This window comes from Castor canadensis, chromosome 17 (assembly GCF_047511655.1).
Source record: "Castor canadensis chromosome 17, mCasCan1.hap1v2, whole genome shotgun sequence".
Lineage (NCBI taxonomy): Eukaryota > Metazoa > Chordata > Mammalia > Rodentia > Castoridae > Castor > Castor canadensis.
The window spans coordinates 50,370,739-50,392,959 of NC_133402.1; the positions used below are offsets into that span (position 1 = coordinate 50,370,739).

At 51.4% G+C, this 22,221-nt stretch overlaps 2 protein-coding genes across 15 annotated transcripts; one reads left to right on the forward strand and one right to left on the reverse strand.

The window, feature by feature from the left end:
- Positions 1–871: 871 nt before the first annotated feature.
- On the reverse strand, positions 872–10,397 carry C17H3orf18 (chromosome 17 C3orf18 homolog). Its single transcript, XM_020174426.2, has 5 exons — positions 10,116–10,397; positions 8,024–8,403; positions 5,554–5,579; positions 4,738–4,885; positions 872–3,516 (listed from the first exon to the last, which is right to left on the reverse strand). Exons 2-5 carry the CDS (start codon positions 8,255–8,257, stop codon positions 3,436–3,438), a joined length of 489 nt encoding a protein of 162 aa, XP_020030015.1. The 5' UTR covers positions 8,258–8,403; positions 10,116–10,397; the 3' UTR covers positions 872–3,435.
- A 107-nt stretch (positions 10,398–10,504) lies between these two features.
- Positions 10,505–22,146, forward strand: Hemk1 (HemK methyltransferase 1, mitochondrial release factors N(5)-glutamine). 14 transcript variants are annotated; one of them, XM_020174393.2, is made up of 12 exons: positions 10,505–10,643; positions 12,603–12,680; positions 12,769–13,152; positions 13,447–13,538; positions 13,856–13,949; positions 18,175–18,309; positions 18,597–18,661; positions 18,919–18,968; positions 19,873–19,981; positions 20,804–20,899; positions 21,067–21,180; positions 21,306–22,146. In XM_020174393.2, the coding sequence occupies exons 3-12, from the start codon at positions 12,922–12,924 to the stop codon at positions 21,340–21,342; spliced, it is 1,023 nt and encodes a 340-aa protein (XP_020029982.1). In that variant the 5' UTR covers positions 10,505–10,643; positions 12,603–12,680; positions 12,769–12,921; the 3' UTR covers positions 21,343–22,146. The 14 variants fall into 14 exon arrangements, with proteins under 14 accessions (XP_020029982.1, XP_073915092.1, XP_073915096.1 ...); XM_074058991.1 differs by having other exon boundaries at positions 13,034–13,114; positions 21,306–22,145; XM_074058988.1 differs by lacking the exon at positions 10,505–10,643 and adding an exon at positions 10,659–10,934.
- Positions 22,147–22,221: the final 75 nt, after the last annotated feature.

Below are 22,221 nucleotides of genomic sequence, written 5' to 3' on the forward strand. Positions count from 1 at the left end.
TAGGGTTTCCCTAACCATTCTCCCAAGGCCTTCCACAACAAGGCCTACTGAAGGGTACAGCCACATGGGAGAGAGTAGGACTATTTGCCCCCAGTCTTTGAACACCCAGGTACTTCCTGACCCTGCCCTGATTCCAGCTATAAAGTTACAGACATATAGCATAGCGCCCTCATACCCCTTTTCCTATTTGATGTCTTTCTCCCCCATCTAGAATGGAATGAAGTATGGGTTGGCCTTCTAAGGGCCATAGTGGTGGAAGGAATGACTCTGGAAAGAGTCTACAGCAAGGTCAGAGTGTTGCTCGTCTCTAGGCTCTCCCTCCAACAAGAACTTTCCTTTACATTCTGAATGCATCCCCACTGTCTGCCTGCAGCCAGGCAACAGGATTATTTTATTCACTTTGGCTCAAAGGTGACACTTCACTATATTAAACAAGAAGATGGCCTCCTTTGAACGTGCCCATTCACGTCCACTCTGATACTACCAACCACCAACCACCACAGTTTCTAACCTGAAACCTGATTGCTATTCATGAGAAGAGGTTTCACTCATGGAAGTGTGTGTGTGTGTGTGTGTGTGTGTGTGTGTGTGTGTGTGTGTGTTGGGAGGGCATTTCCCAGAGGGCTCCAACTAACAGTCAATTTCAGGATCAGTAACAGTGGGCAACTCTATCTCACCCCACTGTCTGGTTGGGGCAGTGAGGAGAGTCCTGGACAACTTTCTCCTCCCCGGATCAAAGCCACAAGGGGGACATGCCCACAGAACCTTCCACCCCAATATTTATCAATCCTACATTTTGTAGAAGACCCAGGAATTCGGTTTTCCTCTAGGACTGGGAGAAAGAGCTAAAAAACAGAATATGGATGGAAGGGATGAGCAAGTGGGGTACAAATGAAGAGGAGGAGCTCCTGCCATCCACAGATAGTGACCTGTGCCCATCACCTAGTCAGGCCCACCCATGACGAAAGGGGCTTGGGGCAGGCAGCAGGGAAAGGGGCACAGGGATCCTCCTGGAGTTCCATCACCCTGGTCCCTGGGGGTCAGCCTTGCTCCACAGGCCTCCTTTTTTCAGGATCCCCAGACATGTCTTCCGCAATACCCACATTCCAGTGTGGCAGCACGCATCCTGTCCACCACTTCTCTCACCCCATAGCCCTCAGAAATCCTGCCGGTCTGCTGAAGAAGACTCTCTCTCAATATCACAGCCATCACTGACAGGTCCAGCTGTGGCCCTCTCTTACAGTCCCCATCTTCACCCCAGCTCTTCATTACAGAACTGGCAGGCTCACCCCTCCTTGTTTTATCATGCTAGCCTGAAGGCTCAGCTCTCTGGAAGAGGGTCACTTAGGGTCTTGACTTATACAAATTTCAGTGCTAAACCTGGGATATTGCTAGGAAAACTAGCATAGCTGGTCACCCTAGTGTCATTCTCCTCCTAACCCTTCTGAACCGTGAGGCAGGTTCCACACACATGACCTTAATGGCTTCCCATCTCCTACCCACACCCTGAGTTACAGTGAAGGCCATGTTACTTTGTTCCTTTTTGTGTTTTGGACCCAGTTCCTGTTGGGTGCTATAATCCCACTCCTGCTCTGGGCTGGTCCCACAAGGTCCTATCCACTTGGCAGATATTGTGATCCCATTCAGCAGTCATAGTCTGAGGTCCAGATAATCCTCAAATTTGGGCCCAAAGCATTTTCTCAGATCAAGGAAAACCTGCTGGGCTGCCCCTCATAGCTGAGATCCAAGCAACTATCCCTAGGCCTCCCACAGTCCTTCACCCATCCCATTCCCTCCTGGGGTTTTGCACCCCAAGTGTCACAGGCTCCATTCTCTTCATGTAAACATCTTAATTACATCTTTAATGTTCTCACACATAGAGATGCTGTGAGTTAAATTACAGCTTTGTGCATCCTAAATTACCCGCAGCCCTCCAGTCTCAAGTGCTAAAGTATTTATAGCATCTAGAGGAGGGAATAAATCCAGAACCTTCCCCCACGAGGGACTTCTAGGCCCTCACCTTCTGACATGTGGTATTTGCCTGATGGAAGATCTGTACATGCCACCCCCCACGTCCCCTCCAACCAGCAGGGGACACAATGGTGGCGAGACTGAGGACACGCTTTTGCGTGTGCTCGTGTATGCGTGCATTCCCAGTATAGAAAAACTTTCCAGTCTCTTCCCAGTGTCTTTTTCAGATGCCCCTGACCCTCCAAGGCTTAGGGGAAGGCCAAGTTCAGAGACCCTCTTACCCACTCCATGAACACTGAGTGGCCTTTCCCATAGATGGGAAGAAGGGGGAATTTAAAAAATGACCATATTTCTTAGGTCTTTTCCTCAAAGGGCAACCCTTCCAGTTAGTCAGATCTACCTACACCACCCTATAGCCTATGCCCACTGCCCTCAGACTAACAGCCTCTCCCTGAACACCATATCCCTGATATAGTCAGGAAGCTGTTTCCAGAAGCAAGTCAGCCTAGCTTTTAGAACCCATTGAAGAAATGCAGTGAACAGTAGAACCTGGTTTGGAGCTTTCCCTAGAGTCCCTGAACAATAAAAGCCAAGGGAATGGCACATCCCAATATTTCACTACGTGCCATAAGGTAGGATCAACTTGATGGTGACTCCAATGCAGAGGGTTTCCATCCTGACCCCTGTCCTGGGGCAAGCATGTGTCTGCATGTGTGCACATGTATGAGACCTTGCAGCAGGTCTGGGGGGCTGCATACCTCCACACCCAATCCCCCAATTCCTTCTCCCTTAGCTTCCACCCTTTCTTGAATCCAACAAATGGCTGACTTCCAGGGATGTGTTGCTAGGAGACCCCATGGACCTCCTGTAATATGGATGGGCCCTGAGTGTGAGCAGCCCTTTTGGCATCTTGCCTACTGGGCAGTTTCAGCTGTATCCCTGGGCCTCTCAGGGCCTATAATAGGTGCTGCCCTACTCTGTCCCTGTGACCTAGGTGGTTGCCTTTTGCTACCCAAGAAAAGGGTCTAGAATAAAAAACAAGTCTCTCCCAGACAGAGGAGAACCCCTCTCTTCTCCATCACGGTCCTCTCCTCCTTCCCTTCCCAACCTTCTCCCCCACCAGCCATCTCCTTCACATTACAGAGGCAGACTTTGATATGAGGGGTGTGGCCAAGAGACCAGGAACACAGTAGTGGCTCTCAACTTTCCTGTATGAGGGATGCCCTTCATGCTAGGATTGTCAGGTCAGGAGAGGTCAGTGGTTGGGTGGTTAGACAGGCCAGGGCTCTCTCTTCAAGCCTGGAGGGTCAGCAGGTGAATCTGCAGAACAGCTGGGGCCTGGCCTGGCCCTTCCTTCTTGGCAGCACAGGTCCTGAGAATAGGTCTTGACAGTCAGTGAGTGGGCACCTCTGTGGGCACTGTGATGATGTCTCTGTCAGAAATCCAGGCCTGTCCTTAGGCTGCTCACGCATGGATGGCATTGGCTACATCAGTAAATACCAGCCGGCTGGGCCTCTGCAGCGGGCCCTGAGAGGGGAGAGTGCTCTGCAGGGAGACAGAGAGGGGCATCAGAGACCTTGACCAAGGCTATGTACGCTCTGGCCCAGTCACTTCCACACTGACTTCCTTGGCACCAGCTATACCTTCTGCCTGGAATGCCCTCCCCACAAGCTCAGCCTAGAAATCTGACCAGGCTCAGATGACTCTCCACCCTGCCTCACCCCCCCACACACACACCCAAACCATTGCCAACTTACTCTGTCACCTTGCAGTACTCACTGTGGGATCCAGGCACTAAATTAACTATGCATGCTTAGCTTTCTCCCAGCAGGAAAGATCTCGTCTCTGTACGCTCTCCCCACAAACAGGGGCCCACACAGGGGAGGTGCACAAGAAATAACTATCAAATTATAATCTACCCAGCCTCCAGTGATGCTGGAGGCTGGGTAGATCAAGATTGTCAGTGTGATTTCTGAACATCCTAAGGGTGCAATGTGTCCTGACCCAAATGACACAGAATTGGCAGCAAAACCAAGGGGTTTCCAGACTCTCAGCTTCAATTCTTCCTGAGTTCAGGAAACTGCAAAGAGGTTGGATGGATTGGGGTGAGTTCAGCCCCTTCACGGTTATCTGGCCCTTGGAGATTTGGGGGCTTGGTAACAAGTGGTCAGGCATCCCAGTGGTTCTGGCAGGATAACCACATGGGTGTCTATCCCTTTGGATATAGAAGGTGTGTTTGGCTGAGGTCACCACTGGCCTTGGACTGTAAATGACTAGGATCCACTAGCCTACTTGGAGGTGCCACTGCCAAACACTCTGACCACATCCACAATTCACTCAGGACCATGAAACCTCAGGGAGCAGAGGAACCCAGGGTTCTGGCCCCCAACAATCTCACCATCAGTCCTTTCCTGTTTTCCCAGACAGCATGGGCTGGGGGAAACACAGGGCAAGAATTAGGATTTTTATTTGCAGTTGAGAAAACTAGGTTCAGAGATACCAATGGGACTTACAAGACAAGCAGGCTATCAGGGCAGAACCAGGATGGATCCCAGGGCTGTCCCTAGTCTGGCTTGGCCTTGAGCAGTGAGTCTATGAGGGCCATAGAACAATTCCATCATTTCTGAGTAGACTTGACAAGATTGATATACCCAATAGTGGCCACCTGACCTCCTGGCAGGTGCTGGCAAACTGCATGGAAAGGATGGAGGGTGGAGTGGAGATATGCTGGCTACAGGATGGATGGGGAACCTGGTCAGTGCCCACCTTGCCCTGCGTGGCCTGCAGAGAGGCAGCAGCTTGCACAGACGCCGCATCCCGCCCATGCTCCAGCAGTTCCTGCTCCAGTTCATCTTGCTCCTCTGTGGGGTCAAAGCTGTACATGGGCATGAGCTGATGGCGCAGCTTCTCCAGCCTGTGAGTGAGGCAGATGCTTCTGAGGTCAGAGTAAGCCCTTCCTCTTCCCAGCTCCCACGTGCTGCCTGCTGGCCGGGTGAACCACAACGCACAACTATGATTTGGGAGCCTGACCTTTCCCTTGGGATTCAATCACAGACATCTTTGCCTCTACAGTACCAGCTCTTCCTTGGATGAGTGGCATAGGAAGTTAGACACTCCTGGGACTACATGACCAGAGGCTATGTACCTGTCATCCATAGGGTCCACAGGGGCTCCCTGGGCCAGGGTTCTGCTGCAATCTATAGCCTCTGGGGGTTGGGGTGAGGGAAGGGGAGCCAGTAGCAGTCAGTTAAGGGCAGCAGGACAAAGGTCGTTAGGCAGCTGGGTGGAGATAATCTCCAGAGTTTCTCCCTGTCCCCCGCAATTCCAGGGTTATACCTAGTTACCCAGAATCTTCACATCTGCCTGACTATATGTGAGACACTAGTGGGGGCCCTCAACTCTAGCTGAGGTAAAGTGGTCACCCCAAACCCTGAGTGGGCAGAAGAGGCCCTGATTCTCTGACCAGGGAGAGGGGCCCCAGTGATGGAGACTCTTTCTCCTTCCTTACCCACATCCCCTGGAGTTGAGACCAGCCCACCCCTGCCCAGAAACTAAAGTTTTAAGTAGAAACTGGGGAATTACCTCTTCTTCTTCCTGATATACAAAACCTGCAAAAGAAGAAGCAGCATCAGATGGTGAGGAAAGGAGGCCCTGATTGACTCAGCAGGCCCTGAAGTCAGGGGGCTGGGTGGAGGCTGATGAGTGGGAGGCTTATGTCCTCAAGGTCTTCATCCAAGTGACATAGACGTCCTACATTCATACCTTCCTCTGATGTCTTTAGATGCTGACAGTGTCCAGACTGGGTCTGAGGACTCAGCAGTAGGAAAACCACACTTATGCCTGGCTGGGGGCTGGTGGGCCCCAGATCTCCAATACTGACTGTAGCTTTGACAGTGTCTCCTTAGGACCAAAGGAGAAGGATCAGACTTGGGACACCACCCTGGGGAGGGACTCCAAGGACCTCTGCTACCATCTTGTTCTTCCCCAACTGGCAGTTTCTGTCAGGGAATATGACTGCTTCTGCCTGAGGGAAAGCCATATCACCAGAGTCTGTCCTAAATCCTCTCTAGCTCTCACGCTCTTTGTAGCATACCCACAGCTTGAATCTGACTTGGTTCCAAGTCTGGCCCAGGGCTTCTCTTGTGGGACCGCAAAGGCCTGAAAAGAAACTAGAGTGTCCCAAGCTACCTCTCGCCTTCCAGAGGGTCACATGAGGGTGGCACTTCTTGCTCTCGTGTGAGTAGATTCAACAGGAGCTCTGGACATTCTGGGTCAGCCCCTGCCATCCTGAGCAAGTGACTCTAGCCACAGCATCCTATGCCCTTTTGCCTTGTGGCCCTCACTCCAAATCCTCCTCCCTCCCCTGTGGCCTGTGATTCAGAAGGAGCTTCAGGAAAAGCCAGAAACCTTCATCCAATCTCCATGCCTTTGCTCTGTTACTCCCTCTGCCCCAACTGCTGCCATGTTCCCACCTTCCTTTCCAAATCTTCCCACTTCTCACTGTCCAGCTGCAGCCTCACCTCCTCCAAGAAGCCCTCTCCTGCTCCTGACTGTACCAAGCATTTTTCACACTTCTGTGTGAGACATGAAGCTGGCAGTGGCTTACTCCTCATTGCACCTATGGCCCGACTCAGGGATGGTACAAGGGGAAAGGAAGTGGCATTTAGGGGACACTTCTAAAATTCTTTTCTCCTATAACCTGGAGGCATTTCCAACTCTCCACTGCCTTTGCCCCATAACCTCCTACCTCTCCACCTTTGTCAGAAGGTCACCACCTTGATCCTTTGAATGTTCCTCTAGAACAAAGGGGCCTTTACCACATTCCTAGGACAAAATCATTTGCCAAGAGTAACCAGGCAGATTCTAGGCTATTTCGCCCTGAAGTCAGGGTGCCCCAGTCTGCTTAACTACCACGTGGGTATCAAGGGAAAACACTGGTGTTCTGGCTTGCTCCTGCCCTCTCAGCCCTGGCCTTGCTCTGCATTTGCTGCATCCTGGCCCTATTTGCTGGCCAGTAGTTGTTCCCTGACAGCTGTCTGGAGCCTGCAGGGCCCATATGGTAACCCTGGATTAACATCATTGTCAACCAGGCCATGGATGGACTGTTCTGGTCTTTATTTTTCTGGCACCAAGGATTTGAACCTAGGACTTTGTGCCCATTAGGCAAGTGCTCTACCACTGAGCTACAAACCCAGTTCCCCAACCAAGCCCTATTTGTCAGAGCTCCTGAGCTTAAGGCCAGCCATCACAGCCTGGTGGCATTCTGCCATTGCAGGCCCTCTGGGGGACCTCAGGTGTAACCTGCTTCCTGTACAATCTTCACTGGTCCTTTAGTGACCATCTGAGTGCTTATATCACTATTGGGGGATACCTACAGCTCTCCAGCTCATCTTGGTTCTGATGGCCACCCAACTCTGCTCCTTCTTATGACACTGAGGCCATGCTCTCACCTTGAGTCTCAGCTCAAATGTTGCTTCCCAGCTGTCCCTGACCATACAGTCTAGATAAAAAACCCTTGACTTTTAACCCATTCCTCATAAGAACCACAGGGTAGGACCTCATCTTCCCAGCCCCTGTTGGGTCCCAGAGGTAAGAGCGTGTACTCAGTAAGTAATTGTCAAGTGAATGAGTGAACGAACACTGCCTACAGCTTGCAATGCCCAGAGCATCACACCCAGATTCTGCAGCCCCAAATCCATTCCAACCACCTCTGCCTCTACTCTTAATGCAATTTCCCCTTTGCCTCACTGTTCTGCTTGCTGTTCACAGAACCTCCTGCCTTTCTCAAACTTCTGCCTCTTAGGAACACCTCTCTCTGGAACACCCTCCTCCCCAATTCCAATGTGGACTTCATTCCTCAATTCAAAACACCTTGTTTTTTTCAGAATTTTATCTGGTTTTTCCAACAAGAATTGCCTCTCTGGTTTATGGGCCCCCAGTTGATAAACATCGATGGGGGTAGGAAGGAGGATTGTATTATCATTGATGGACAATTGTCTTCTGTTTTTGTAAATCTAAACACTGACCAGCCTCAGCCTGCCCCAGCTCTCACCATGGCCACAGCCAGGCCAATCACTGTGATGATCCCAAAGGACAGAAGCATGGTACCCACGCCACCTGTGCCACCTGGCACGTCAGGGATTCTGGAGTCATTGAAGCTTGTAGTTTCTGGGGTGAGGGTGGTAGTCTCTGAGGTGGGTCCATCAGTGGCAGGCTCCAAGTCAAGCTCAGTGGTGGGTGGGTGGCTGCTGAACCAGCCCTGAGTAGACAGAATCCTGGCATTCATGCTGATGCTGAGAGACCACCTGTGTTCAGTCAACCTGCCCACTGATTTCTGATATCAGAAGTATCCAAGTCTGTGGCTTCTACCATCTGTGGTAGTCAACTGCACAGCAGCCCCCTTGATAAAGGGAGTCTCCTGCTTGCCTTGCTCTGGAAAGGAAAGGATAAAAACATGATTTTAAAGATAGCTGTGGGATGAAGTTCCTCAGGATTCTAAAGGTACTAGGAAAGTAAAGGCTTGAGGGCAAGGGCAAGGGTAAATTCAAGGGCATTAGGATACATTGCTTTATATATCTATAGTTCCTATGTAGGCTTAGGAACATGAAAATGAAGCCCTGTCACCTCTGGTGTGGGTAAGATGATCATGGATCATATCTAGAAGATAGGAAAGGTAACAGGGAGGTTTGAAAGAAAAAGCTCCTTCCCTGAGCAATTATCTCCATATCCCATATTCTTCCCCTCTCCACCTGCTCACTCCCTGCTACCCATATCCCTCATCCTGCTTGTGAAAAAATAACTCCATCATTTTCCTTCCCTGGTGGGAAACACTTGCCCAGGAGTCAGGCCTATCTTTGAATCCTGTCTGGGCTCAGCCACTTAGTGATTCTAGTCAAGTCACTCCTTCAATCTGTCTCACTTTTCCTAAATCTAAGGTGAGGATATCAAGAATAACCCCAGGGCAGGGCACGGTGGCCAGACCTATAATCTTAGCTACTTAGGAGGCAATCAGGAGGATCTTGGTTCAAGACCAGCCTGAACAAAAAAGTGGGAGACCCTATCTGAAAAATAATCTAAAACAAAAACAAAAACAAAGTTCAAACTCCAGTACTGCCAAAAAAAAAAAAAAAAACCACAGTGTTATAAGGTCAGAATAAACAAGTCCCTAGAAAAGACTTAGCACAAGCTATGTTCACAATGAGCACCCAGGAAATGTTCCATCTTCTCCCCTGGCCAATCCAGTTAGGAAGGTGGAGGGTACAGGAGTCCCTGGACCCAGTCTGCTGTGTGGTCCAGGCTGTGCTTGGAGTTGGGGTAGGGGCTTGTGTGGAGAGATCAGGAGACAGGAAGGAAAGGCTAGGCCAGATCCTCTGGTAGGGTTCTCTGCAGGCTTTTGGGGTCACTGGACCACTCCTCTTCCCTCACAGGGGATCTGGAGGCTGTTAGGGATAAGAAGCAAGGCAAAAGGAGAAAATCTTGGAGGTAGGGATAGAGCTCCTATTTTAAAGTGCCTCTCTTTCCCTCCTCCTCTGGATTCAAAAGGTACAAGATTTGCCCAGCCTGGGTAAGGCAGGGGTGGGAAGGGGTCCCAGCCATGCTGCAGACAGTCAGGCCTAGAGAGAGGAGGAATTCCTAGCTCATAGCTGCACATATGTCTCTCTGTGTGGTTCATGGGTGTACATGGGATGCCTCCTTGGGCAGGTGCAAGGATGTGTATGAGATGTGCACACATCAATGATGGCCCCTTAGGAAAGGGCAAGGCTGGCAGAGGGACATGTGTAGGGTAGATTCATCTTCCCTGCTCTCCCGCTCTAGTGAGGCTAAGATAAGGGTTTCAGGTTCTTTTCCTGGCTCTGCCACTGACCCCAGGCATGACCTTGGGCCAGACCCTTAACTTGCTCTTGGGGTTCTGCTTACTCCTCCTCCCAAACGAGAGAAGGCACTCTGCTGACCAATTTCTGGGCCTGCCTCCTGGTCCAAAGGTGAAGAGAAACCGGATGAAAGAGGTGGGCACCACGACCTCCGAGAACCCGCATGCCGTTCTCTACCTGGTCCCTCAGTCCTCCCTGCCTCACCCCCATACCCGCTTCCACGACCCTTGGATTCCTCCATTCTTGTTCAGAAGCAGCGACCTCAGCACTTACTTAATCCTCTCCGGGGAGCCGAGTTCAATCTGAGAGGCTAGGGGCGACGGGTGGGAGGCCAGGGCTGGGGGAGCATCCAGGCCCAGCGTTGGGGGTGACAGGTCGGACCCGAGGTTCGCCCTCCCTGCACGCTCCAAGTCGCTGGCCAGGCGGGCTACTGCACTCTGCCAGCAGCAGAAAGCGCCGGCTGTCAGCCCAGGCTAGGGTGGGCAGGGCCGGGACCACAGAGGGGGTGGGGCGGGGCGGAGCAGCCTCTGGGGATCCCCTAAGCTCCAGCACCTCGCCTCCCGGCCCTCTCCGAGCCCCCGGACCAGATTGGCTGTTAGACCTAGAGCCCGCCCAGTATTGGCCCGCTCACGTGTCGCTCGGATATGGCTCCGCCCCCGGCTCTCCAGCGCTGAGAGCCCGGAGCTGGGATCCAAGAGCCGGGAGCCAAAAGCCGAGAGCCAAGAGACAAAAGCCGGGAGCCGGGCTCTCTTGAGACCACCGCTGACCCAGGTGGCCTGCACTGAAGTCCGGCAGGGGACCGTGAGTGACCAGATTCTTTTTGGGCCAGAACTTAGGCTCCTGGCCAGCTCCACCTGCACAGGGACAGACCCGCTCCCCAAAAGACGCAGACGTCCAGAGGAGGCTTGGGGAGAGCACTGGACAGGGAGTTCTTTGGGCCTGAGTTGAACTCTGGCTTGACTCTCTACTGATTTCGACCTGGAGCAAGCTTCTGACCCATCTTGTGTCTCGCCTTCGTAATGATTCTCACCGTGGGCTAGAAGTGGGGAATCTTCACTCGAGAGAAGTTGAGGGCAGGATGGAATCATCTAGGTGGTATTATTATTTGGAATTCCAACCTAAGCAAGTCTACCCCTCACAGTAGCTTCCATCCACAGCATGATCATAGCAGGGGAGAAGCTCTCAGACATCTTCTAATGCACAGGTTTTTAAAGGATCTTACGGGGATCCTGGGGTAACCAGGTGCCTGGAAGCCACGTGTTTAGTAGTAGTTTATTTAACAGTGACCTAGTTAACTGTAGATTCTGAGAGGGGGTGTCACTAAACCATACTTTAGCAACTGAGACCCAGAGAGGTCGGAATACCTGGACAAAGCCTCGCGACGAGTTCGAATCAGTATTCGAACCCAGTTCTTCGGCATTCAGTTTACAGTTCCCTGCTCCAAATCCTACATTCAAGTGAAGTCAAGGGCTCATGGAGTGGCTCAAGTGGTAGAGCGTCTGCCTAACAAGCGTGAGGTCGTGGGTTCAAACCCCAGTACCGCAAAAACAAAACAAAAATTTCAAGTGAGGTCGAGAGGTCCCAGGGTCTGGTCATCATTCGGTCACCTGCTACTCCATTGCCCTCCACTGAGTCCATCTGCGCGTGAAGCTGCGGATGTCGAGGGCGTGGAGTTCACAGCCTTCCCACCCTTCAGTCTCCCGGACCGCGCGGGAGGGAGCAGGGGGCGGGGCGGCGGGGTGGGGAGTCACAGCATTAGGAACGCTGGAGCTGGGCAACAGGGTCTACCCGAGCCCTTTCTCAACTGCACCGACCCGGAAGTGGGCCGTGGGAGGGAGCACATGCGGGATGCGCAAATCCGGCTACGGATCCTAGGGTCGTTTTCCTCTGAGGGTGGGTGGTTGGGGATCGGGGGCGGGGAAGCGGGGCGGTCAGGTTGGGCACGCGTGGTCTGCAACACCTTTGAGACCTGGCCGGCCCCATAGTACAGTTAGGGAAACAGGCTCGGAGAGAGGCGACTTTGATAATACCCATGAGGAGCTGGGAAGTAGGCTGCCTTCCGACTTTGGGCTTCGGCTCCTTCACGGGACAGCGCACCGGTGGACAGTCGTCTCTGGAGTCTGGCAGACCCGGATTTGTGTCCTGCCTAGGGCAGTTCCTAGCTGTGTGACCGTGGGCAAGTCGCTTCCTCCCCCGCCCCGGAACCTGCTTGTCTGAGAATGTGACAATTAGCAGGAGCAGAGTAAATGCTAGTTTAGACCTTAATTCTGTCTGGGAGTAAAGGAGACCACTGATTTAAAACCAGTTAAACTTGTTTGACAACTTAAATATAACATTTTATTTATTTATTTTTAAGCTGACAATGTATGCTAACACCTGGGATTATGAGTTAAATTAGAGGGAAAGTTTCAGCATCCACATAATGATAGTACATATAAAATATCACAAACAAAGCTCCCTAGCAAGTCTTCTTCCACTTGAAGCATTAGTTAAATCTTGTAACATCAAATTCCTGTGTGGTGAGCTAGTTTCAAGGCCCTTGACATTCATTGACAAAGGCACCCTCCCCATGGAATTGGTATTATTTGCCCCAACTGGAGGAAACTGGAAATCAGAAATAGTGATGTGATGTACCCAAGAACAAACAAACACACACACACACACACACACACACACACACACACACACACACACACACACACTAGGTTCAGACAGATTTTTTCCTATCCTCAAACCTATGCCTTGACTATTTATTAACAGGGTCTGAGCTACAGGTTCAGCCTGCTTCAACTGAAAATGTGAAGAGCACAATTGGCCAAGACAAGAAGAATCAAATAGGTGGGTGAGGGTCTAAATGGAGCCAAGGAGGTGACCAAGAAAAAGGGTATCCTCCAGCAACTCCTGATTCTCCTCTCCCTCAACCTAGGGTGGCAAACACAACTGAGGACCAAAACATTGTGGGGAGCAGAGCTTGTGCCTCTCCATCTCCACCCAGCCAGGGCCAGCACCTACCCCAGCAGCTGACATTACGAGGAAGACTTGGGAACCTAGGAGCACTAAGAGAGCCTTTTCCTGAGAGATGAAACTTTGGGGCCAAATGCTGAGGGCCCTCCTGTCCAGTTCTAGGGGAAGGAGAGGAGGCACCTGGGGCTGGGCCTTCAGCTCATGGCCGTCCCATCCATCTCTGGCAGGGCTGTTGAGTGCTACAGGGGTGGTCAACCACTGGACAAGGGTCTTTGAGAAGAGAGGCATCCCAGAGGCCCAGGAATCCAGTGAGTACATCGTGGCTCATGTCCTCGGAGCTAAAACAGTTAAGTGCGGTGTTGTCAAAAGGGTGGGAAGAGGAAGAAGGGAGAACTCTGGGAAAGTGACATCAGGCTTTTGGCTTCACCAAGGTTGCTTAGCTGAGACAGGTGAGATTTTTCTAAAGGAATGTCTTAAGCAGATACTTAACTCAATTATCAAACAAACTGTTACAGTATGTGCAGATAGTACGGGTTCATGGGTGTCTGAAGCTTGGCCCATAGACATTGTCCACATAAGAAACCTGGGTTGGGGTCCCTGAACCAATGGAGCCATACACTTATATTATCTGTGGGGACAGTTTCAGAGCCTGAAGCCAGTACTTTGGACCCAGCCACTGACCCCTCAGCAGCTGCAATGCATCCAGGAGCTGTGTAGCCGCCGACTGCAGAGGTGAGCACCCATGGGCAGACCTGAGGGCTCTGTGTGTAGAGCAGGGATCCAGCCTCCCCTAATTCTACCAAGTTCATGATCGGGGGAAGAAAGTATCCAAGGATTAGGGAGGTGTTGGGGTGAGGGAATGGCAAGAGGGGGGCCAAGGTAGTAAGCAGGAAGAAGAGAGAGAAAGCAGGCCTGATTTAGGGATCCTAGGGCACTGGAGCCATGACCCTGGCTGACAGCCTTGGCCACAAGTGGTTGCCCTCAACCCAGGCATAGTCTTATTATTCCTGGCTTTGACACTGATGACCACCTTACTGCCCTTACTGTAGGATGCCTGTGCAGTACATCCTTGGGGAGTGGGACTTTCAAGGACTCAGTCTGAAGATGGCACCGCCAGTGTTCATTCCTCGGCCAGAGACAGAGGTGAATGTGCAACTGGGACAAGACAGGAAGGAGATGAGTGTTCAAGATACCCGCCTTACCTTATTTTTCCTCCAGGGGGTGCTGGAGCTCTATTACTGCCATCCTCAGAAGCAGTACCCTTTTTAGACATATGTCTTCTTGCTGGCTGGGTTGGCAGGCCCATGAAGATAGAAGACTCCTATTGCCCCATTCACTTGACTGTTCTCACATCCTAAGCTACTACCCCAGCTCCCAGGGCCAGCAGTAACTCAGACAGAGTGTCCCAAATAGTGCTGCCCAAGTGCTCAGCCTGTTCTTGCCATTTCCTTAGGAGCTATCCTTTGGGCCCATAACCTACCAACTCATGGGAAACAAATGTCCTCCAGGAATGAGGAAAGTGGAGAAGGCTCTAGTTGGATACCGGAGGCCTGGTATGAGCTGTGTGACCATAGGCAAGTCACTATCCCCTTGGGCTCAGATACAAAAGGGTTAGACCTTCAGACCAGGTAATCTGTGACTTGTTGGTCCTCTTAGATCTACTGTCTTGTCAGGTAATTACCTATGACAATTCCTCAAATTACTAGAACTGTGACTCATGCATGCTGTCCCTTGGCGAGGCATCCTGATTCTGGGAGAGATGTTTTCAATGGTCCTTCATGGACTTACACCTTATTTTGTGGATGGCAGAGCTGGGAATCAGAGGGAGCAGATTAGGGGGTAGTGCTGGGCTGTGTGAGGGCTAGTGGTTAAATCAGAGGGCACCAGGCTCCAAGAATGGTTGTTTCTGGAAAGATATCCAAACACACAAATATTCCTGGAAAGGATCAGGCCCCTTTCTACCTTCCCTAGATAGAGTCCCTAAGCCTTCCTTTACTCTCCTACCCTCTGTTCCCCTGCCAAAAAACCCTTTGACCCTTTTCACTGTCATATCATGTGGCTGGGAAACTGGATCCTCACATCACTGCTCAGTGTTAGGGCAGGAACAGTAGGAAATCTGAGGCTTTAATGAAGTCACAGGGCCATCCAGGTGGGGAATATAGGGCAGCACTTGGACTTCCTGACTCCTCATATGGGTGGTCCCATCTAGGATTGGCCTGACCTGGGAGACTAAGAGTAGGATATGGCCTGCCACCTGTAGACTTTGGAGACACCCTGAGGCTCCCCAAAACATGTGGCTTTTTTCCAGGAGGCGACTTGCCCTTCCCTAAGGCTGCCAAAGGTCAGGGCATGGGAGGTCAGCTACCATGGTGACCTTTGAGTACCTTTGGAACTGACCTGGCATCAGCCATGTGTTCTGGGATTCTGAGTTTTAGTGTGAGCTTCTATCTCCCATGTGTGCCCCCCCCAACACTTTCTTGAGTGGGACTGGACCAGAAAAGCAGTTTCTCTGCAAGAGGAGGGGAAGAGGGGAGGGCACTGTGGTTGGGAGGCCAGGTCCTTACCTCACTGTACAGACATTTCTGAGAACTCACCAGGTTTGCCCCAATGTGAAGCCGCACTAGGGCGGGGGTGCCTTACCAAGAACTCAAGAGGACGTGGCCTGCGGCGGGCAGAGAGTGGGGAGAATGGGTGCAGAGGAGGATTGCAGTGTCTCTGTTCTCTCCATCCATTGAAGGGTGGTTTCTGATGATGGGTGTGAAAGTCTGAAATGCAGAGTTGCAAGTGGCTTGTGGCCTGATGAGTTGGGTTTTCCCTGGGGGGGGTGAGAAGTTGGTTGAATCTCCTACATGGCAGTGTGTACAGTAGGAAACTCAAGACTTGGGTGCAAGCCATTCCAAGCCCACCTGGTGTGGTGAGGCTGTATACATTGTGAGAGGCTCAGTGTTTTGTCTGCAATTGATTTTGGGGTGGCAATGCTACCTTCCTGGGGCCATCTCAGCAGGGATGTGATCTTAATGGAGGGTGCTCTTGGTACTCAGGTCCTAATAATGCCTTGGACTATCTTCTCTAGTGGGTGTAGAGTCCATGTTGGGACAGTGGCTCCAGGCAGAGCCAACAGTTGCCGACTCTCTGCCTCCTTCTCTCATGCTCCTGCCCTTCCATCCTACCATGCTCCTGAATTCTTCCCATGCTCACCTGGGGGAGTTGCCCTGGGCCTGTGACAGCTTAGCTTTTGGCGTCCCCCAGAGAGCAACCACTTCAGACCGAACGAAGATCTTCACTGTGTGAGGAAGATGTTTTTAGACTTCTTGGAGATAGTTGTCACCTGTGCCCCCTAGATGGTCTCACAACCAAGATGAACTTCCCATGGTCTAGAGTGGAAGGTAGATCAAGAGGCCACTGGTGATGATGGGATCCAGTCTCTCAGGCTCACACCCTGCTCCAGGTGGCCATTCATATAGTGAATGTATGTCTGAGGTCAGGGACATCTCTGTGAGGTGGCTGGCCTGTGTGGCTGACTGAGGGGTCATTCTCCAGCCAGACTGGGCTGTCTGTGGCCAGGAAACCCAGAGACTCACACCCCTGACAAGTCTTCATCATCCTGCCTGCCTTTCAGCACGTGGGCTCACCACAGGCTCTCAGCCACAGCCCTAGACTGCACGCTGTGTGCTGGTCCTAACACTGTGGGCCCAGCTTGCTACACGCACTCCAGTGGTCTCCACCTGTGCCTGGTATAGGGCACAGGGACTAAGTGAAGGGAAGCCCTCCCCTGTGGGAGTTGAGCTCCTTTGCCTGTAGGCAGTAGCTTTCTTAGTGCAGTGAAGGGCTGGAACCACTGCCAGCTTCTTCCAGCTCTGGAGTTGTTACTCTGGAGTAGCTTTGCTACTGAGGTTGGGGGACCTGGAAGGATGAAATACTTTGGGAGACTCAGCACAGTGAACCTATAAGGCAAATGGATCTGAGTGACCTGGAGCCATCTGCCCCATTGGGCCTGGCTGGTGCCCATTAGAAGTTTGGGAGAACATGGGGATGTGAGACTCAGAGGATGGCTTTGCAGGGTCACAGAGACCTTGTCTAGCACTTGAAAAGTAGCATGGGGCCCCTCATCAGGCAAGCCCTGCTAGTGGGACACACTGTGATGGGTCAGACCCCAGGTCTTCCCATCATGGTGTCTGGTGGGAAGAGACAAGCTCCATCCTAGATCTTCGGTGGGTAGGTAGGGCTGAGGAGGGCTGATCTTTAGGGTGGGTAGGGGCTGAGGAGGGATTTCTGGAGAAGGTGGACCTATTTTCAGATGACAGAAGCATGTACATGCTGCCCTCCTCCCAGTTCCCTGAGCCAGTGCTGACTGGGAGCTGGGATCCCAGTAAAGCCTAAGTCTCTGCCTGTGTTCAAAGGGATGCCTCTGAGAAGGGACCACACTGCCTTTTCCCTATTCCATTCCTTATTCTATTCCTTGGACCTCCTGCTCTCCTGCTGGTAGGAAACATTTGAGCCATTGGACAGCAGCATCCCTCTATGTTGATAACCATACACAGTTCCTTTGGGCAGCAGATGGTGGACAAGATTTAAAACTCTATCCAAAGTGAAACTATCAGAAAGTGTCCTCCTGCTGCCAAGGTGGGTATAGTTCACACCTCCTATCACACCCATGCTTATGTGTGCTACAGCCCTCTTCAGGTATGAGTCTTAGAATTGTGTCCCTGTCCAGTGGAGGGAATTTCTTGTCCTTTTGGCCTGGGAGCCTTCCTGGGGTCCTTCCAAACTCAGCTCTGTGAGGAAGTTGGGGACACACCAGCCCCTGATTTTTTGTGTATATGTGTGCTGGGGATGGAATCTAGGGCCTTGCATGTGCTTGGGAAGTACCCTGCTGCTGAGCTGCACCCCGCAACTCCCAGCCGCTGAACAGTAGGCAGGGCCTTGATCCTCAGGCTTTCGGTTTCCTCCTGGCCAGTTGTGAGGATCCAACAAATTAATACAGGGAAAGCTCTGGGAAGGGATAGGCACAGAGAGTAGCCATCAGGTATGGTTCTCAGCATTTCTGTGAGCACAAAATGGGAGGATGTATGGAAAGGGCTTAGCTGGGGTTTATTGTACACTGGTCATGCAACAAATGTGATTCTGTTTAATACTTACCATATTCCCACAAAGAGGGTGATCCTCAACTGTTCTCAGTTTTACAGATGGAGAAACTGAGGCATGGAGAGGCAGGGTGACCTACCTACAGCCCCAGCTAACACGAAGGTCAACCTGGCTTTGACCATCTCTGTCTACATTCACACAGGACTAATTGCTTGGGCCTCTTTGCCAAGACCCTCAGAAGGTAGATTGGTATTAAGTTTGATCCAGATTCTCTGTGTCACAGGAACTTGTTGAATGGGTGCTGGAGGAGATTGCCCAGAGATCCTATGTAGTGAAAGGCCAACATGGCCCCCTCATTCTGGAGGTAGGCTGTGGATCGGGAGCCATCTCACTCAGCCTGCTGAGCCAGCTCCCTGAGGTAAGCCCCCTCTGTATCCCTCTATCCTATCCTGACCAGACAGTGATTGCCGCTCATTGTCCTTCCCATTAGTCCCCACATCCCTCTGCTAGAAGCACTTAAGGGAAAGTGACTGGACAAACCAGCATGGTCACAGCCTCTAACTACTATCCCCATCTGTCTGACTAGATCCTGGCAGTAGGAAAAAGCTGTTGTATATTTCCTTCCTTTTCTGGTGGGGGGTCAGAGGAAGGTTCCCAGATCTAGCACCTCCCAGCACTGCCTCCCTTCATTTGTTCTTGGGGTAGAGCCAAGTCATTGCTGTGGATAAGAAGGAAGCTGCCATCAGTCTGACCTGTGAGAATGTTCAGAGGTAAGTAGGCTGGGAGAGCCAGAGAGCCAGAATTGGGAAGTCAGTCTTTGGGACCTGAACTTGACCCTTCTTCAAGCGTTAAGTATTTCCACTCCCAAGAAGGGAGATGCAAAGAGGGTGGCCTGGCACTGGTTCCACAGGGTTATGAATGGATTATGGGCACTGGGTACCTTACTGGTCCAAGAAGGGTTTGGTATCCCTCCTGGTCCTGGTAGCCAAGACCTCACCTGCTCACCTCGACCTCCCTATCTCTCCAGGCTTCAGTTGCAGGACAGGATTCGGATCATCCTCCTTGATGTGACCCTAGGTATCTTCCTCTGTCCATCTTCCTTGGGGTAGGGATCCTGGATGCAGGTGCTGTTGGGTAGATGATCATGGGTGAGATGGGGATAGTGTTCCCCCATAGTCAGATACACAGGCTATCTCAGACCAGTCCTTGCTGAGGACACACAAGTTGCTATTGTTTCCTTGACGACCTGAACCATGAGAGTACCAGCCACAGGGTCCTTCTTATCTTTTCAGTTCCCTATAACTAATGAGTTTTACTAGGGCTTGCTTGCTGGCAAGAGATAAACAGAAACTCAAAAGAAAGCCTTCAGGATAGAGATACATGCGTGCCCTCCCTGCCTCTGCCTGGCCTGCAAAGTGTCACAGCACTGCACAGAACAGCCTTGGTTTTTATAGTCATTGGCTTTTCAGCTCCAGTTCTGGCTCTGTCCCACTACCCATGAAGTGCTGAGTCTCATATATTCTATCCATGGCATGTGGCACACCTGGTGTAGGACCAAGAAACAAAGACGTCAGTAATTGCTGACTAAGGCCAGGCTTGCCCTCCATGTACTTTCCATGACCATGTTGGCCATAAGGCAGAGTGTGTGGCTAAGTCAGGGAACTACAGAAGATAGGCTTTTGCTTTGCTCAGGCAATCAGGAAGGCTTCCTGGAGGCAGCACTTGAAATGAATCTTGCTTAACAAGGCGATTTTAACAAGAAGGAAAGAGAGCAAGGACACTCTAGATGAAGTGCTGCATGTCAGAGCATGCACACTCCCAGCCAGACTGATGCCTCGGAACTCTGGGTACTAAACTGCAGAGACAAGCTCAAGATGTGGCTTGGTAAGAACTACCCAAGAGACATGGTAGCAGGTGGAGCTGCCACTGTTTAGCTCTCAATAGATCAGTCCATTCTGTGTTTCTCCTTCTTTGACTGCAGAGGGGAGTTGCACACACCTTCTGCCCTGGGGTCCCGTGGACCTGATTGTCAGCAACCCTCCCTACATCTTCCACCAGGACATGGAACAGCTGGCCCCAGAGATCCGAAGGTGCTGCGTGGGGGCAGGATGGGTGGGAGAGGGCCTGAGAAGACCTAGTGGGATTGCTGTACCTTGGAAGACCACATCATCTGGAGGAGATGGGTGGGAACTGAAAGGGGCTGTGGTGTTGGCTTCCATCTTCCCACTTAAGACTCATGCATGACCCCTGACCCTCTCTGAGCCTCAATTTCCTGCCTCTGAGGAGTTGGAGAGCTTTTTATGGCCATAAGGAGGACAACTCTAAAGCATTGGACCTAGTAAGGCCTTGTAGAAGGTACTCAGTAAGTGGGTGTGTCATTTTACAGAAGACTGATGCCCAGAGAGGGAAGGTACCTTGTCTAAAATCCTAAAGGAACTTATCAGAAAAGCAGAACTAAAACTCTCCTCCAGGCTTGCACTGAGCCATCCTACTTCTATATGGGCTGACATCCAGGGGTAGCCAAGAACCACTGAATGAGTAGTGGTAGTGTGCATTGGGGTCCTCATCCCCCCTTTCTGGGCTCTCAGGAATGATCAGGACCAGCTCCAGACTTTTCTAGATCAAGAACAGGAGCAGTCTGTTGTAGGAGACCCTCACATTCTGGGGGCTATCTGTCAGTGGGACCCAGCAAGTGTGCCTGGCACTGCTTTGTTGTGGTGCTGCCCATAGTAAGGAAGTAGGAGCTGCCATCTATTTGGAGACTACCTCCTCTGGGTCCTCACACTTGCCTCTCAACCCAGAGTCTTAAGTTTAAGGGAGTCCCTTCTTGAAGGCCCTGTCCAGTTCCTCCACACTTTCAGATACACATCCCCCCATTCCAGGCTCTCACTGCCCCTTGTTTTCCCACTCAGTTATGAAGACCCAGTGGCCCTGGATGGTGGGGAGGAAGGCCTGGACATCATTACCCATATTCTGACCCTGGCTCCAAAGCTCCTGAAGAATTCTGGGTATGGATGGGGCAGGTCTCGTGGTCTGTCCCTAGCAGCCTCCTCTGCTCTCAGTACTGGGCATATACCATAGCAGTCATCCTGCCTCCACCTGTCCTAGTCCAGGCAACCCAGAAGTACAGGTCCTGGCCCTTCTGAGTTGAGATGATCCATTTCCCTTTATGTAGAAGCATCTTTTTGGAAGTGGACCCGAGGCATCCAGAGCTTGTCAGAAGCTGGCTTCAGAGTCAGCCTGACCTGTACCTCAATCTTGTGGCTGTGCGCAGGGACTTCTGTGGGAGGTAAGGCACTACCCATTCCTCAGTTCCCATGGTCATAGGGGTCTTTCCACTCTCCAGCTGTTCCTATCCCCTGTGCATTCTCTGGGACCAAGGTGGTAACCAGTCCCTCATTCCTATCTCCTCAGGCCCCGATTCCTGCACATCCAGAGGTCTGGACCATAGAGTGGCTGCCCTGTGGATGCCTGGCCAGGGGCCCGGCCTGCATATATGCCTGACTAACCCTTTTTGGAATGATGCTTAGAGGGCAGTGGATGATGCTTTCCAGAACCCCAGGTGCTTGTAGAATTTCCATGTTCTGTGATTCCCCATGCTGTGTATTTTTAGGAGACTTGGAAACAAGAGTAGGGTGTCCTTGGGATAGCAAAGGGCAGGGGCATCTACAGTTTGGCTCAGGAGCTGAGAAAATCTGGGTTTGTAGTCTAACTTCATCACATCAGAGTGGCCAAAGGCAGGTTACTCCATGTTCTTGTCAGTGATATTGCTGTGAAGCTACTGGGAAATATGGCCAATAAAATATTTAGAGAGCAATAAATGGTGACCAGGTGTTTTTGTTATGATTCATAGGTCTCTGATCCCTTACCCCCAGGTAGGGCTGGGAGTCAGAGCTTCCTCCTGCTCCAGCAAGGCTGGCTGTTAGTCCCCATCTGGTGGAGTTGGTGCCCAGTGTGAGGAAGGCACATGGGTGTTCACACCTAATCTTGAAAATCATGAGGCCCTGCATAGAATAACTTACTCCTTGAGTCAATATAGTCTTCCACCAGCCTGTGTGGAAGAAGTGTTACTCACACACATTTCCCTAACTGACCTAAGATCTGAGACAGGAACTTCAGCTCAGGAATGCCTGCCTGCTTCCTGGAGGAGATGGTGCTGAGGGTCTTTGACACAGTTCTGGGGTTGCATGCCCACATTCATTTAACTGAAGACTTGAGCCAATAAGGGTGGGCAGGGCTTTTGTTTACAGTAAGCCCATCTGATTCATTGATTTATTACACATGGCTTTGACCAAATGCAGTAAAAATAAATTAATAAAATAAAAATTTC